General features: G+C 37.1%; 1 protein-coding gene across 8 annotated transcripts in view; it reads left to right on the top strand.

Annotated features, from left to right (window-relative positions):
• CRYZL1 (crystallin zeta like 1) overlaps positions 1 to 16113 on the top strand; it is a 53413-nt gene that overhangs the window by 14555 nt on the left and 22745 nt on the right. For all 8 annotated transcript variants that reach the window (XM_036744714.1, XM_036744716.1, XM_036744711.1 and 5 more), the window contains exons 2-4: positions 1678 to 1749; positions 3264 to 3341; positions 8406 to 8478. In XM_036744714.1, the coding sequence (XP_036600609.1) occupies positions 1684 to 1749; positions 3264 to 3341; positions 8406 to 8478 (217 nt within the window). In that variant the 5' untranslated portion in view covers positions 1678 to 1683. The remainder of the gene's footprint in view (positions 1 to 1677; positions 1750 to 3263; positions 3342 to 8405; positions 8479 to 16113) is intronic.

Below are 16113 nucleotides of genomic sequence, written 5' to 3'. Positions count from 1 at the left end.
TACCTCTGACTTTGATTTGTACAACTTCTGGCAAGTCACATAACTTCCCTGGGCCTTGATTTCCTCACCCGTAGAATGAGGCTTTTAGATCTCTTCTAGCTCTAAATCTATGATTCTATGACTATTTTAATAGCCTTCTAATTGGTCTCCCTGCCTAATGCCTCTTATCCTGCATATAGCTGCCAAAATGATTTTCTTTAAATTCAGGTCTATCTATATTAACTTCTCAGTAAACTCCAGTGGCCTCCCCTATTGCCTCCTGAATAAAATGGAAACTTGTCTATTGCATTTAAAACCCTTAATAACCTGTCCCCATTTCAGCCTTTCCCATTCTTTCTGTTCCAACCAGACTGGCTTTCTTGCTAGTCCTCATATACAGCTGGATCATCTGCATTTCCATGCCTTTGCTCTAGTGGCTCCCGTGTCCAGAATGCCCTCTTTTGTCACCACCACTTCTTAGGATCCCAAGCTTCCTTCAGCACTCAGCTTAAGAACCAGTTACCACATGAAGCCTTTCCTCATGTTTCCTTCCTTCTGCAGTGAGGGGAAGGAAATGGGTTTGTTTATTTTTTTCAATTTTTTTTCCAAGGCCAAGCTTGGTCTTCATAATTACATAGCATTCGATTTTTCTTTCCACTTGCGTTGTAGTATTCATGTATATTGCTTTTCTTGGTTATATTTTATTCCACATCAATTCATGTCCATCTGTGCTTCTCTGACTTTTTTTTGTTTGTTGCTTCTTAAAGTACTGTTCATTATATTCATGCACCACAATTTACTTATTCTCTGAAGGATAGATGTCTACTTTGTTTCCAGTTCTTTGCTGCCACAAAAAGTTCACCTATGGATATTTATATATGGAACCTTTCTTTCTGCTTTTGGCCTCCTCGAAGTAAATGCCTATTAGCAGGATCTCTGGTTCAAAGAATATGGACCTTTCGTTACTCTTAGCATAATTCCAAATTGCTTTCCAGAATAGTTAGACTAGTTCACAGCTTCACCAGCTGTGCCCCTCCATCATTGACTATTTTCATCTTTTATCATCATTGCCAATTTGTTGGTTGTGAGGTTAAATCTCAGATTAACATAGTCAGTTTTTTAAAAATTCATTTCTTTCCATATTTACCTCAAATATGCCTTGTGTTCTACACAGATGAATTGGATATCTAGTCCCTGATTAGAGCAATTGAATTTAATGGAGGGCCTAAGAGTCTCAGAGTTCACTATTAAAAGTGCAAAGCTTTTAAAATAGAAGGTAGGATTTTTTTTTTAACAGTAACTCTGTTTTCTTATGATAGTAATATCCATTGACTCCTTCGGTAAAGAACTCAGGGTTTAATTTGAGCATGAACAATTCCTGCTATTTCACTGCCACCTGCTGTTTCAGGGGAGGGAAGCGGGGAAGTGATATCACTAACCCACTATTGAGAGAAATTGGTTTGGGTTTTTCTCATAGTGTTGATGTATTATATTCATCTGCAAATATTTTATCACCTGGTCTCCCCATGAATGACGAAACTTATGTGACAGGGCCTATCAATAAAAAGACTTTGCTGAAAATGCTTTATTGACATTTATGATTTATTATAACTTTTAATTTTTTTTGGTTTTGGAAATATTTTTAAAGTCAATTATATCCTTGTGATTTATATTGTTTTTACCTAATTTTTCTTTCAGGTCACTATGAGAGGCTTGTACTTTCAGCAGAGTTCACCAGGAGAAGAAATTTCATTTGTATTTCAAGAAAAGGTGAGAAAAGCCTTATATAGAATGTTAGAAGGTTTTCCTTTCTAAAATTTTATTTTTTTATTCTAAATTTAACTGACATAAAAATCTGTTGTTTCCACATAGAGTACAACAGAAGATTTACATTTAAAACCGTGAATCTCTATTACATACAGCTTGCTTCCAGTAGTCCCATATTGAGTCTACAATAGTAGACTACTATAGTAATAGTATATAGTAGGTCTTCTATAGTAATTAAAGGAGTATTTTCTCATCATAGGTCAATTTCCTCATGGAATAGATTAACTTATTTAAAATTATTTCCTCAAATTATTTTACTTTAATATTATATTTAAAATGAAATACTATCTTTTTAATATGTAGATCATACCAAATATATGTTACAGCATTCATTTTGTTACAACACCATTGCGCATTATTCAAATGGGCCATATGTGTTAGAACCACATTATAGATGTTAAGATAAGGTTTTTCAAGTAGATCCAATAAACAAATTACGGTTTTGGAGTTTTAAACTGTTTTACATTTTTTTGAGTAATTTACAGAGTAAATTCTTTTGCATAAAGATTACTACATAAAATTCTACAATAAAGTAGATTGTGCGTTTGTAAGGCTCTGTTCATATTTTTCAAGAAATACTATTATGTATTTATATATGGTAACAGAAAATGTGTATTGTTTTCAATAATACACTTCTAAATCTTTGATAATCTTATTCATTCTGCATTTTATATAATCAGGATAGTAATATAATTTGTGACATTCATTGATCTAAAGGTCATGCTAAGCACACATGATTCTTCAAATTTAAGGTTTTTAAAACTAAGCTTTGGACTCATGTTATACGAATAAAAAAGATATTTGTTTTGGTTAATTTGCATATGTAAACAGTTCAAGAAAAAAATTAGACTAATTTTTAAAAATTTTCTAATGATAATTATTATAATTAACTAAACTAGAAATGTTTTTTGTCATTGTATAAAGATGGCAAACCCTCGAAGTTTAACTTGTTATTTCATTGAGCATGTTTTCCAAGGAAAACATTAGGTAGGGAAAGACATTAAATAAGTTACTTTAAAAATCACTTCACTTAAAAGTTAAGAACATCTCAAAAGACTGTTTTTGCATTAAAGAGATGGAAGATAAACGTTAAACCCTTTTTTTATGATACTTGACTTTACTCTCCATAACTTAGGGGATTATATTTTTAAATCCTCATTTTTTACAAAAATTATTGGGTTATTTAATTCATGAGCATGATTTTATTGCCTACAATACTAAATCAGTACCAGAATACTCTTTTTAAAACTTCTCCCAAAATTGTATTTGTGAGGTAGAATTCTATTATTGTCTCTTGAGCCTACACCACTGTCTCAAACTTTATATAGATTAGTTTTACCAGCAAACGCAATTGCTATACTCTTTTTGATCATATACATGAACGACTTTACTTATCTAACTTTAGGAAAGGCTTGTGTATAACAGTTCTCATGCTATTCTGTATAAACTTTGCATAGGAGAATCTTCCTGATATAAAAGATAACTATGTGAAACTTCAAGTGAAAGCTTGTGCTCTAAGCTGGATAAATACAAAGGTATGTGGTATTCTTTTCTTTTAGCTAAAATTTAAATAAAATCTTCATATTTAATTTACTAACCCCTTTTAGCCCTGACATTGAAAATGTAATCAAAAGGACAAATGCAGCTCACCTGATATTTTTAGCAAGGATATTTTCGCATCATTTGCTAGCACACATGTTCTACTAGGCAAGTAGGCCCTAACAACCTAAATTTTCAGGCTGTGTGACCAAACTTTTGGACAGTGTTTGGATCCACTTCACTTTGTGGAAATACATTCTCTTTCATGAAAGCTGACAACCACATCGGTTGATTTATATCAATGATATAAGCTAAAGTCAGAATTGAGATGTGCCCTGACTTAATGCATTCCAAGCGATCTTGAGAATGATGCAATATGTTAAAAACCAGTATTATGACAATTTGATCAGAATTGATGGACAATTAGGACTTAGCTCACAAATCTGGCTACTTGTATATGAATAAAGTTGATTAAACTTTTAAAACTGATTTTCTAATTACTGCTAAAAATCCATATTTTTAATAGTAACAGATTCTACCAGTGCTACCAATAAAAAGGATTTCTGATCTTGGCCCACAATCAAAAAACTTACAATCCCCTGCCTTAAAGTAGCATCTGGCTATTGTGCTCAGCAAGGAAGAAGAACTAGCATGTTCCCTAATTGTTCATTGGTGTGCATTTTTATTATCATGGATAAATACATGTTTGTTTAATTGAAGTGTTTTAGCTTAATCAGAATTGTTGTCTTTGAAATTGGTAAGTTTTACTTTCTAAAGTGGAAGACTGACAGTACACATTTACTAAGTACCTCTAATAAAGGCATATTTCTTAAGTAGGAAATTAGCTTAAGAAATACAGTATAAGTATAAACAATAACTTAATGAATTCACTAATAGTTCTTCTGTGCTAGGGATATTATTGGGCATTGGTCCTTAAGTGTGACACATAATGCATCCTTCCTCTATTCCTGAATGCTTCATCTCCATTTTGTTTGTGTGTGTCTGTGTGTGTATCTGTGTGTGGTGTATGTATATATGTGTGTGTGTGTGTACATATACACATACAGTCTCTACAAGACTCAGCGTTTCATTGATCTTGAAGCACTTAGGAAATCCTGCTCAAATTTCATTTTGTGCCAAGAAAAGACATTTGTTTAATAACATCTTCCTTCAAAGAATCTGAGAGCCAGAAGGAACACCAAAATCATCTGCTCCTTTATATTCCTTAGTAAGAACTCCTTGTATAACATCTCCAGCAGGCTCCAGGGACTGATGAGCCTTTACATGAATGCCTCCCTCTCTCCCTTTCCCTACATTAAGTCTACAGCTTCTAGGCACTTTTTCTACTCCTGCCCTCCATGGCCAACACATCTCCTTATTCTTCCACTTGATAGCCTCTCAAATACTGGAGGACAGTCTTATGTTCCGGCAAGTCTTTTGTCTCCTAGTGTAAACCCTTCAAGTTCCCTTCAACCATTTTTCTCTTCCGGTTATCTTCCAGTTTGTCTGTGTCTTTCCTAACATGTGGTGCCCAAGACTGAACAGTGTTCTCGATGTAGCCTGGCCTGTCCGTGGATCTTGACTAGACTTCATGCCTTTCCTGCTTCAGCCTGAGCTGCATTAGCTTTTCTGGCTGCTTGGTCCTATTTTTCATTTATATTGAGTTTTCAGTTCACTAAACCCCCAGATGGTTTTTAGAGAAACTCATTTCCCCATGTCCCTTCCCTCATACTATGCTATGGATTAGGCATGTGACTTGTTAGCTATGTGACCCTGGGCAAGTCGCTTAACTTCTCTCAGCCTGTTTCCTCGTCTACAAAATGAGGTTAACAATAATGATGATAAAGTAGTCCTTACACTAGACAAGCTTACATTCTACTCAGAGCATCCGTAGGTTAACTTGAAGGAGAGAACATTAACAATGAGGGTGCCATCATTTCTCTGTTTTAATGGAGCAGCAACATGACATTCATCCCTATTAAACTGGGTAGGCTGGCTCAGTTTAGCTCAGTCTGTTGAGAACTTGTTTTCTAGCTCTATATTCTAAATGTTTGCAGTTCACCAAGCTTCCATTCATTTGCACATTTGACAATGTGCCATCTATGAATGAATTTTTAAAAAAGCCCTTATTAATGGCTTACTGCATCCCAGACACTGTGCTGAGATCTGAGGATAAAAATACAAAACCAAGACAGTCTTTGTCCTCAAGGGGCTTACATTTGAAGAAGTGGAAACCACACATATAGGAGAGGGGAAGCCACATCAGGGTAGGGTACTTTAGTGTGGAAAGTCACCTGAGATGGTAAGTAAAATAATTGGGCCATCCATTGACAAGCCCTTTCTAGAGGCAGTGGTACTTTAGATTTGCTTACTGTTCTAAGAGGAAGAAGAAAGGTGAAGAGGTGAGAGGGGGAATGTAGCTGTGTGGTCCCAGAGAATGAAGAGCAGATTGGCTTCTATCGCTTCAGGGGCAGTGATGGGCTTTGGTGGTTAGATTTGGAGGTGGTACCAGCAGTAGAGGCAGGGGTGGGGGAAAAAAGTCTGTGACTTCATCTAAGTCATTGGTAAAAATATTGGACAAACCTGGACCAAGCACAGATTATCTGGGCTACTCTGCTAGAGACCTTCCTCCATTATGATGCTGACCATAGCTCTAGGATATAGTTTGCCTCACCCTGTTCAAGAGTTGCTTGAACTCATTGAGAGCACCTGGGTAACCTGACCATCTCCTCCTCATATACCTTGGGTTTGCCATTCCTCTGCTGATCATTTTTGCTATCCTCCCCAGGCTAAAGAGTGTTCCTTTTGGAAGAGAGAAAGAAAATAAGATTTGAATAGTTTACCAGTCTCACTATCTAATCTATTGTCATCCCATCTACCCCCAGTAATGGTTCGTTCCCTGTGATGTTTTTCTCTACCTATTGAAGCCTTAAAAAACTCTCTCATTGTTGTTTTTTGTATTTATCACTAGGCTTGACCCCTCCTGGGTTTTATCAATTCTTGACATAGTCTTTGTAGGATCATGCTATATATTTGGATTCTTCCACTGTTATTTGTGTATTCTGTACGTATTTTAAAAATTCTGGATTGGCATCGAATTTCCTGAGAGTCTACAGCTGCCTCTCCAAGCAGCTCCCACTTTTCCTTCTCAATAGAAGCATGCCTGCTTGTGTTTTTAGAATTTGACCATTGAGAGTTCTCTATCCCCCTTGGCGCAACTTTTCTGAAAAAGATTAGTCTGTTGGATCCTACTCAGTTTGCAGATCACTTGACATGTAGTGTCTCATAGCAACCCTATAAGGTATATGCTAGTATTATCCCCATTTTGCAGATAAGGAAACTGAGCCTGAAAGTGACTTGCCCAGTGTCACACAGCTAGGAGTGTCTTAGAGAGGCTTTGAACTCAGGTCTTTCTGACTCCATTTTCAGTGTTCTGTCACCTAACTCAGGGGTGGGGAACTTGTGGCCTCAAGGCCACATGTGGCCTCCTAGGTCTTTGGGTGAGACCTTTTGACTGAGTCTCCAAGTTTTATAGAACAAATCCTTTTATTAAGGGATTTGTTCTGTGAAGTTTGGATTCAGTCAAAGGGCCACGTATGACTTCAAGGCCTCAAGTTCCGCACCACTGAAACTGCTTTTCATATCATGAATTCTAGGAGGGTGGTTCTCGAGATTTCTTTTTCAGCAACCAATTCCTTCTTATTGGTTCAGACAAATCAGGTCTGAAACAGCAGTTCCCTTTGTTACTTCCCCCACCTTTTGAAATAATAAAATGTCAAATGTATTGACTGCTCTGCTTTAGGCAGACCTAGTGCATGCCAACAGATTTCTAGATAGTTTAGAGTCTCATGGTACTACAGTGTCATGCTTCATGCCAAGTTTCTGCCGTTTTTCAAACTCTTTATCTAATTCCTCCTACTATATAGCTACTCTCTTTTATAACCTTCTCATAGTATCACTTCTTTTTCTCTGTTGAATATCACGCTGAAGTTCTTCAACATGTTTTCCTCCTAGGGTCCCATGAGTAAATATTCTTATTATAAATGTTGTTCCACCTACACTTCTGCCACTTTTGTCCCTTTGAAATAGACATACTCTTTCAAAATTTGAGTAGTCAGTACAAGTCCTGGTAATATTTAGGAGATCAGATTTGCCTTCTTTTATTAGAATCTCAAGTTCACCTTGTTAAGTTGTCTATACTTTCAGGATTTCTGTATATCTGAGCCAACAGTTTTTTTATTTGTTTTCCTTTGAGGGGCTGTCTCCCACAAATGTCTGGTCTTTTCTTGTGCTATTTTTCCTCCTCCATCGAGCCTCCTAGCCTCTGTATACCAGGCTTATCAGCCTGTGTAGACAGTTTGGTTCTTCCTTCTCCCTTCCTTTTTGGTTTAACCTTTCTTGATTGGATTCACAACATTCCTGCTGACTCTTTTTTCTGGACCTAACCAAGAGCTGGTCATTTCTTGTCATTTCAGTTTTTATCCAGGAATCCATATTCCATTCTTACGTGTACCTTTCTCTTCCAAGCCCTTGACTTTCAATTTGACAGAAGCAATGATAATAGTAGTAGTAACTATAATAATAACATAATGGTAATAGCTGGTATTTTGTAAGGCTTGCCAAACACTTTACACATTGTTTCAATTGATCCTGATAACAGCCTTGTTAGACATTTGCTATTATCTTGCCCATTTTATGAGAATACTGAGACTTTGTGACTTCTGATAAAAGTGCTCCTAAAATGTGCCTTCGGATATGTTCTATGTTGAACAATCATGAAGCTCCTTTTTTTAGGGAACTTGTTTTGGCATTAATATCCCTTTCTGGACCCCTGTATAGTGATTTATTTTCTTCAAAAATGTTTGTGTTCCATTGCATAGAAACATGTAGAATCATTTCCTGTTGCTTTAACCTGGGATGGAAGCCCCTTAATTCTAAAAAATGGGACCATATATGATTTTTCTATAATATGATTTTTTTTATTTACCTTGCCCAGTTTTGAGGGGATAGACTAGAATTTATTTCAGATAGGAAAGTTCTTAACTATTATTATGATTTAGCTTTTATCAGAAATGAAACTGGAAAAGGAATTTTTTCCTGTTGGGAGAGAAATTGCCGGAGTTGTACTAGAGGGTAAGTTTACTGATATAAGTACAACAGTTATATTTTTTAGAAAAAATTAAAGTTCATTCATTGAATCTCAACCAAAGATCATTTGAATTGAATAACAGTAGTGTATAAGAGTCTTTGTTTATCATGGCAATAAAATTATCTTTTATTTTATCATGGAGAAGTTAAGTGCTTACTAGCTGGTTGTATATGAATCTGCTTATATCACTCAAATATAAAATATTAGGACATAAAACCTTTTTCTTTTGCTTTTTTTTAACGAATGAAATGTCTTTGCGCTGGCATTTTGCATTTGAAGTCATATGTACAATGAAATAAATATTTTTGTGGTTTTCAAATAATCCCATGGATAATAAAATATATGGAATAAAGTAAGAGAAAGTTTCCATCAGTCAACAAACATTTATTAAGTTCTTATTATGTGCCAGGCACTATGGTCAGTACTGGTTATACAAAGAAAGTAAAAAACATGGTCCTTCCCCTCAAAAAGTTCACATTCTAATGAGAGAAACAACATGCAACAAAGGGTTAATATATAAATATATATGTATGTGTGTGCATACATGTGTGTATGCATATATGTTATATATGCGAATCCATATACAGTCTAATAAGAGGGGGAAGAGTGACTGGGAAAGGCCTCTAGCAGAAAGTAGCATTTAAGCTAAATCCTGAAGGAAATCAGGGAAGCCAGTAAGTGGGGGTGAGAAGAGAGAGTACTCCAGGAATTGTGGACAGCGAGTGAAAAGAATGGAATTGGGAGATGGAATGGCCTGTTTTATGAACAGCAAGAAGGCCAGTATTGCTGGATTATGTAGTGCATAAGAGTGTAAAGAAGACTGGTGGGATAGGAAGGAGGCAGGTTGTGAAGAGCTTTAAAAGCTAAACACAGGATTTTAATGTTTCATCCTTGAGGGAATAGGGAGACATTAGAGTTTTTTGAATAAAGGAGTAGTGACCTAGTCAGAGCTGTGATTTAGGAAGTTCAATTTGGCATCTGAGTGTAGGATGGACTAGAATGGAGAGAGACTTGGGGTAGAGAAAACAACCAGAAGGCTACTGCAGTAGTCTACATGTGAGGTGGTAAGAGCCTGCACCAGGTTGGTGGCTGTGTGAGTAAAGAGAAAGGGACATGTTCTAGAGATGTTGTGAAAGTAGAAATAAGCAGACTTGGGAGCAAATTAATGGGATGATTTTGAGAGAGAAGCTAAGGATGGCACTAAGGTTTTGAGCCTGAATAATCAGGAGAGATTAATGATACCCTCAGCAGTAATAAAGAATTTGGGAAGAGGGTAGATTTTGAAGGGAAAAGATGAGTTCTGTTTTAAATTCAGTGAATTTGAGATGTCTGTGGAAATTTTGAATTCTTCAAATTAGTTGGTAACCAATAAAAACTCAGTACTTTTAAATATCAGAGGAAGTGTGGTGTGGCAGAGTGCTGGGCTTGGAGTCAGAAAAACCTGAGTTCACATCCCATCCCAGCTTCTTATAAGATATATGACCCTGGTGTGTCAGTTGCCATCTTTGTGCCTTATACAGCTCTGTAGGACTTTTCTACTAAGCCACAGAAATATTATAATCTGGCTTAGTAGAGGAAGTTTCCAAACTAGAACTTCTCTGTGTAGACAAAATAACAGATCTTTTATGTATTCACTTATGTATACCAGCTTTGGTCCCTAAATATATCCTATTACTAATATCTTTTCTGTGATAAATTGTGTGTTTAAAATTGTATTTTTTAGATTATACAGAATGTTAGAGTAGGCATTTGAGAAAAAAACCATCAATAAGTAATTCAATAATTCAACCAACATTCCTATTATGTGTAAGGGGGGGGTTATAGAGATGGGTAAGACATAATTCCTGCTTTTGAGAAGTGTATGATTTAGTAAGGAAAATTTTTAAATATATAAAAATAACTAAGGTGCAAAATAAATCTAGTAACTTAATAGGAGAATTCTGAGGAGACAGTGATTCCTTGTATCTGCCATTGTGTGGGGATAGTGTCAGAGAAGACTTCATAGATGAAGTGGTACCTGAGGCAGGCTTTCAAGTATAGAAAAGATTACAACTATCGAAAGTTGAGGAAATTGTATTACAGATACAGCAGATGACATAAACAAAAGGACTTTTTTAGGAAAGAGAAGGACAAGTTGGGTTTATGATGAGTATCATTTAGGTAGAGTATGGTGTATGTGAAAAAATAGTATGAGATAAAGCCAGAAAAGTGGATCAGAACCAGATTGTGAAGTATCCTGGACAAGAGATTGAGATTTCATTATATGGCAGTTGTGGGAAACCACAAAAAGTTTTTCTAGGGTGGGGATGACATGATAAGAACTCTGTTCTTTATCCAGGTTTTGTCTTACATTACTCTTTCATTCAAACGTTTCACAAACTTTTTTTTCCACAAGGCAATTGGGGTTAAGTGACTTGCCCAGGGTCATATAGCTAGTAAGTGTCAAGTGTCTGAGGCCAGATTAAGTACCTACTGCGTACAGAACCATATGCTGAGCACAAATGCAAATTAAAATCTTCGGCTATAGTCTGGTCCCTGTGCTCATGGATCTTATAACTGTTTTAAGGGGCTAAGACAAACTCAAGTAATGATAATATAGAAAATATTATATAATTAAGTAGAGAACAGAATGATTCAGGAGGTCCAAGGGAAAAGCTTCTAACTGATCAGAAGGATCATAGGATTATGTCATAAATTTACAACTGGAAGGAATCTTAGATGCCATCTAGACCAATCTCTTATTTTATCTATGAAGAAACTGAGGTCCAGAAGGGGGATAGTCACTTATCTAAGGCCATATAAGTAGTAAATGGTAGAACCGTGATTCAAAAGGAAATCCTTTATTTCTAAATCTATCATTCTTTCATTGAACTTCTCTGCCTCCCGGCAATCATGGAAGATTTCTTGGAGGAGATAGCATTTAAGTTGAGTTTTAGCAGTTTTAAAGGCTGACTAGGAATTCAGCAGGTGAAGCCAAGGGAGGAAAGAGATTTCATGAGTAGAGAATGTCATAAATAAAGGCATAAAGCTGAGAAATCACAGGGAAAGAGTATATTCCAATATGAAGGGTAGAGCAAAAGTATCAAACTCCAGAAAAGAGAAATTGGGAAATGTTTAACAAAATAAATAAAAATACAATAGAAATAATGTTAATTTGTGATTTTCTAAATGTTTCTATTTGAGTTTCACACCACTGATCTAGAATATGTAGAGGAGATTTGTCAGATTAAGATGGAAAGGTAGAGTGGTACCAGATTGCAGAAGACTAGGTAAAGAAGTTTGAACTTTTCTCAGTTAACAAGACTTTAGGGTGCCTGCTGAAGATTTTTGGCATAAGTAAGTCTATGAACACATTTAATTTAGCAGTGGTATAAAGGATCGATCGGAGAAGTAAAAGTATGAATGTGGGCTGTTGCAGTTGTCTAGTACTGAGATGGTGGTATTTGGAGTAGAGGAGAAAATGTTGTACAAAGAGAATTGACAGAAATTGGTGACAGCTTACATATGACAATTGAATGAGAAGGAACAGATTAAAGATAACACAAATGTGAAATTGGAAGGAAAAACAGGTGAAGGGAGAAAGATGATAAACTTGGTTGAGTCTACATGGATATGGAAATGTTCTCTTAGCAGTTGTGTGAACAGAAGAAGTAACAGTTTGGCTAAAGTCCAACCTGGGTAGGCCATATCTGGAGTACTATGATAACCACATATCAAGTCAAGTCAGCAAGACAACAGGCATTAGGAAATACATAGAATTTATAGAGAAGGCAAACAAGGTAGTGAACTGACTGGAGATTGTGTCACCTACACGTAGACTTACCAAAGGAACTGAAGTGGTTTAGACATAAGCCTCAACAAAGTCATACCAGAACATCGTTATGGTCTTTAATTAATTAAAGGGCTGTTAAATGGAAGAGGGGTTAAATATATTGACCCCAGAGGACAGGGTAGGAGTAGTGCATAAACATTGCATTGAAGCAGATTTGGGCTTAAAGTATGGGAAAACTTCTAACAATTAGAACCATAAGTGAAATAGGCTGCCTCAGGCGTCATTTGCCAAGAAGCTCTATTTGAAGCCCTGGAAATGAATGAGATTGCCAAATGAGAAAAAAGAAGAGAGAGTGGGAGGTGGAACCTTGGGATACACATTATGAGCTGATCCTGTCTTGGGCAGCATCAGTAGAAGCATGAAGTCCAAAATGGGGAAAGTTTTAGTCCCACTGTACTCTGGCCTGGGCAGAACACATCTAGAGTACTGCGTTCAGTTCTGACCGCCAGATCATCAAAAGTCTGGACAGGCTACAGCTGTCCAGAAAAGTACAGCTAACATGGTGGGAGGAGCTAAAAACCTTGCCATATGGGGCTCAGTTGAAGGAACTAGAGAAAGGCAGATTTAGGGAACACATATTCATTGTCTTCAAGTATTTTAAAGTGCTGACATGAAGAAGCAGGATTAGATTTGTTTGGCTTGGTTGTGGAACACAAAACTAGAACCAATGAGTAGTAGATATAGGCAGACAGATTTCAGCTTGTTATAAGGAACCAATTTATTTAAATGTAAAATGGGCTGCTCTTCTAACAGAGGCTGGATCATTGCCATTTGTTTGGAATGATAGAGTTCCAAGCCAAGTTCATTGGATCTCTGGCGTATTCATTTCTGAGCTTCTCTAGTTCTGTAACTTAATCTACTTTCTCCAAACCTTTGTCATAATTAGGGAGGCTGTGGAGTACAACAGAAAGAGCACTGGATTTTGAACCTCAGCCCTGCACCTACTGTATGACTCTGGGCATGTCACTTAACTCCTTTGTGCCTTAATTTCCTCATATGTAAGGTAAAGGGGTCCCTTCTACTACTCTGATCATTTACCAACTTTTGACCACTTTCATATTTCTCCTTGACTTTTGTATCTGGCCTGTATATGTTTTCCTTTCTATCCCTTTCCCTGATATCATTCTTGGCGACTTCAGTATTCATGTTGACTCTGCTTCAAATACTGTCCTCATGATATCTTGAACTCCTTCGATTCTTATTACCGGTTATTATTCGGTTCTCTTTACACTACTTTAGCCACTGACCAGGATGGTTACACCCTAGACTTGTTGTCTTATAGTCATCTTAAATTCAACATGTTTAAAACAGTATTTTTTCCCCAAACCCGTCCCTCTCAGACTTCTATCAAGGGTGTCACCGTCATTCTGCTCACCCAGTTTGAAACCTTGTTTCCATCCTCAGCTCCTCACCCTCCCTTACCCTACAAATCCAGTCAATTGACAGATCTTGTCATTCCTACCCTCACAACATCTATGAAATATCTCCTCTTCTGTGTACACATGCACATAGCCACCGCCCTTATTGAAAAAAGCCCTCACCATCTCTCGAATAGTAGATTTAATTGTCTCCTAATTGGTCTTCCTGCTTCAAGGCCTGTTCCCACTCTCAGACCCATTCTCCCACAACTACCAGAGTGATTCTTCTAAAATGCTAGTATGACCGTGTCACTCTTACTCATTAAATTACAAACGGTCCTTATTACTTTAGAATCAGCTATAAATTTTTTGTCATTTAAGGCCCTTCACAACCTGGCCCAACCCTAACTCTCTAGCTATATTTTACATTCCTCCCCTTAATGCACTCTTTGGTCCAGCCAAACTGGCCTTTTTACTGTTGTTTATATGTGACATTACATCTCCCGTGTCTTTGTACAGGCTATCTTCTGTGCTCAGAATGCACTTCCTCCTTACCTCTACCTCACAGAATCCCTAGTTTCCTTCATTATTCAGCCTAACTACTAACTTCTAAATTAAGCTTTTCTTGATCTGGCCAGCTGTCAGTGCCTTCCCTTCAAATACCTTCTAAAAACTCAGGTTGTTTCCTTGAGGGTAGGGATTATTTCACTTTTGTCTTTGTATCCAGGACCTAGCAGTGTCTGGCACGTAGAAATGCTTAATAAATGCTTATTGAATGTTTGATCACCCAGTGCTTCTCAGCACTCTCTCTTTCCTTGGCTTCCATGAAACTACACTATTATGGTTCTTCTCTGTATCTTTTTCTCTTTTGCTTCTGCTTCCCATCCCTTTAATGTGTATTGCCCTCATATTCTGTCCTTGTTCTTTTTCTCTTGATATATTCTCCTTGGTAAGCTCAACTACTCCTATCAGTTCATTTTCTCCTTTTCTTGAGTGCCCTCCCCTACCCCCACCCACAGCTACAGTTTTGGATCTTCAAGTCCTCTTTGCAGTAGGGTGGCTTGGCAGTCCCTCAAACTCAACCTGTCTAAAGCAAAATTTAGCATCTTTCCCCCAGACTCTGCCTGTCCTCCTAATTTCTGTATTTCTAAATGGCCAGTGTGAGAGATGGGTAAACATTAGGGAAAGTTAGGTTTCCACAGAAGAGTTAATTGAGTTCCACACAATAATTAATGAAGTGTCAGCCTGAATAAAGAAGGAGTAAAAATTAACCAGGAAGAGAGTCCTCAGCCAATGGGAATAGAGTTTGTGGTTTTACAAAAACCACAGTTTTAGTATATAGGCAAAACTGGTCTAAACTGGCCAGATAATGGTCAGGGTTGAAGAGAAAACTGGGTCAAATGGCTACCAAGCATTCTTTGTTGGCTAATTGAATATTACCTCACACACCCACAGGGAGGAGTTTTCCGCCATTTTTGAACATGGGACGTATGTTGAGAAGAGGGGAACATACCAAGGAGTTACATGGTGGGGGCATATTGGAAAGATTGTGACCTAGAAGGGAGCAGACCAATCTGTTCTCTGAAGGGAGGTACTGAGCCTGATCAATCTATGTCAGTCTAACAGAATAAAGTTGGTCTCACTCCTGTACTCTCCACTCCCTCTTCCTAAAGAAGGGTGAAGTCTGCTCCTGGCCAGGACCAATTCCTTTGAATTCCTCAATAATAATAAATTGCCCTTGATACCTGAATTTCAGTGTCAAGCGTATTTCTAACAGCCAGGCTTATAACAACTTTGGAGTCGTTTTTTACTTCTTCCTTCCTTCATCTAATTAGTTCCAAATCCTGTCAATTCTATACTTTTCATATCTATTCCCCTGCTTTCATCTCCCACTGCAACAGTCTTTGTTCAGGCCCTTATCTCTTCCTACCTACTAACCAGTTATTCTTTTCTAGTTTATCCATCTCCATTTTCCACACCATTGTCCAAGTTATATTCCTGACATTCCAGTCATTTTATTCCTCTACTCTGAAATCTTCAACAGCTTTCCTTTGCCTGTTGAATAAAATAGAATAAAAGACATAAATTGTGAACTTTGACTTGTCAAGGAAAAAAACCTTAATACTAATATTATACTCTGCATTTAGGCACCTATCTGCCAGAACAGATTTATTTAAATTATCATGAATCTGTAAAGTATTTCTAACTTGTAGAGAATGATGTCCACACTGGCAACGTCCCCCGTGCCTTCTGACATGACTCTCTGCCCAAGAAGATTTCAAGTGATATAGAAATTTTGAAGAAGAAAATCATAATATGTAAAAATAGAGTTCTAGGTTAACATTCAGACTCAAATTACCGTCCCATTCTTCTTGGACATCTGCCCTTCTTCCTGGAGTTAAACACAGGAGAACTCTTCCTTTCCATTG

Source organism: Trichosurus vulpecula, chromosome 2 (assembly GCF_011100635.1).
Source record: "Trichosurus vulpecula isolate mTriVul1 chromosome 2, mTriVul1.pri, whole genome shotgun sequence".
Classification (NCBI taxonomy): domain Eukaryota; kingdom Metazoa; phylum Chordata; class Mammalia; order Diprotodontia; family Phalangeridae; genus Trichosurus; species Trichosurus vulpecula.
This window is presented reverse-complemented; position numbering and strand designations above follow the sequence as displayed.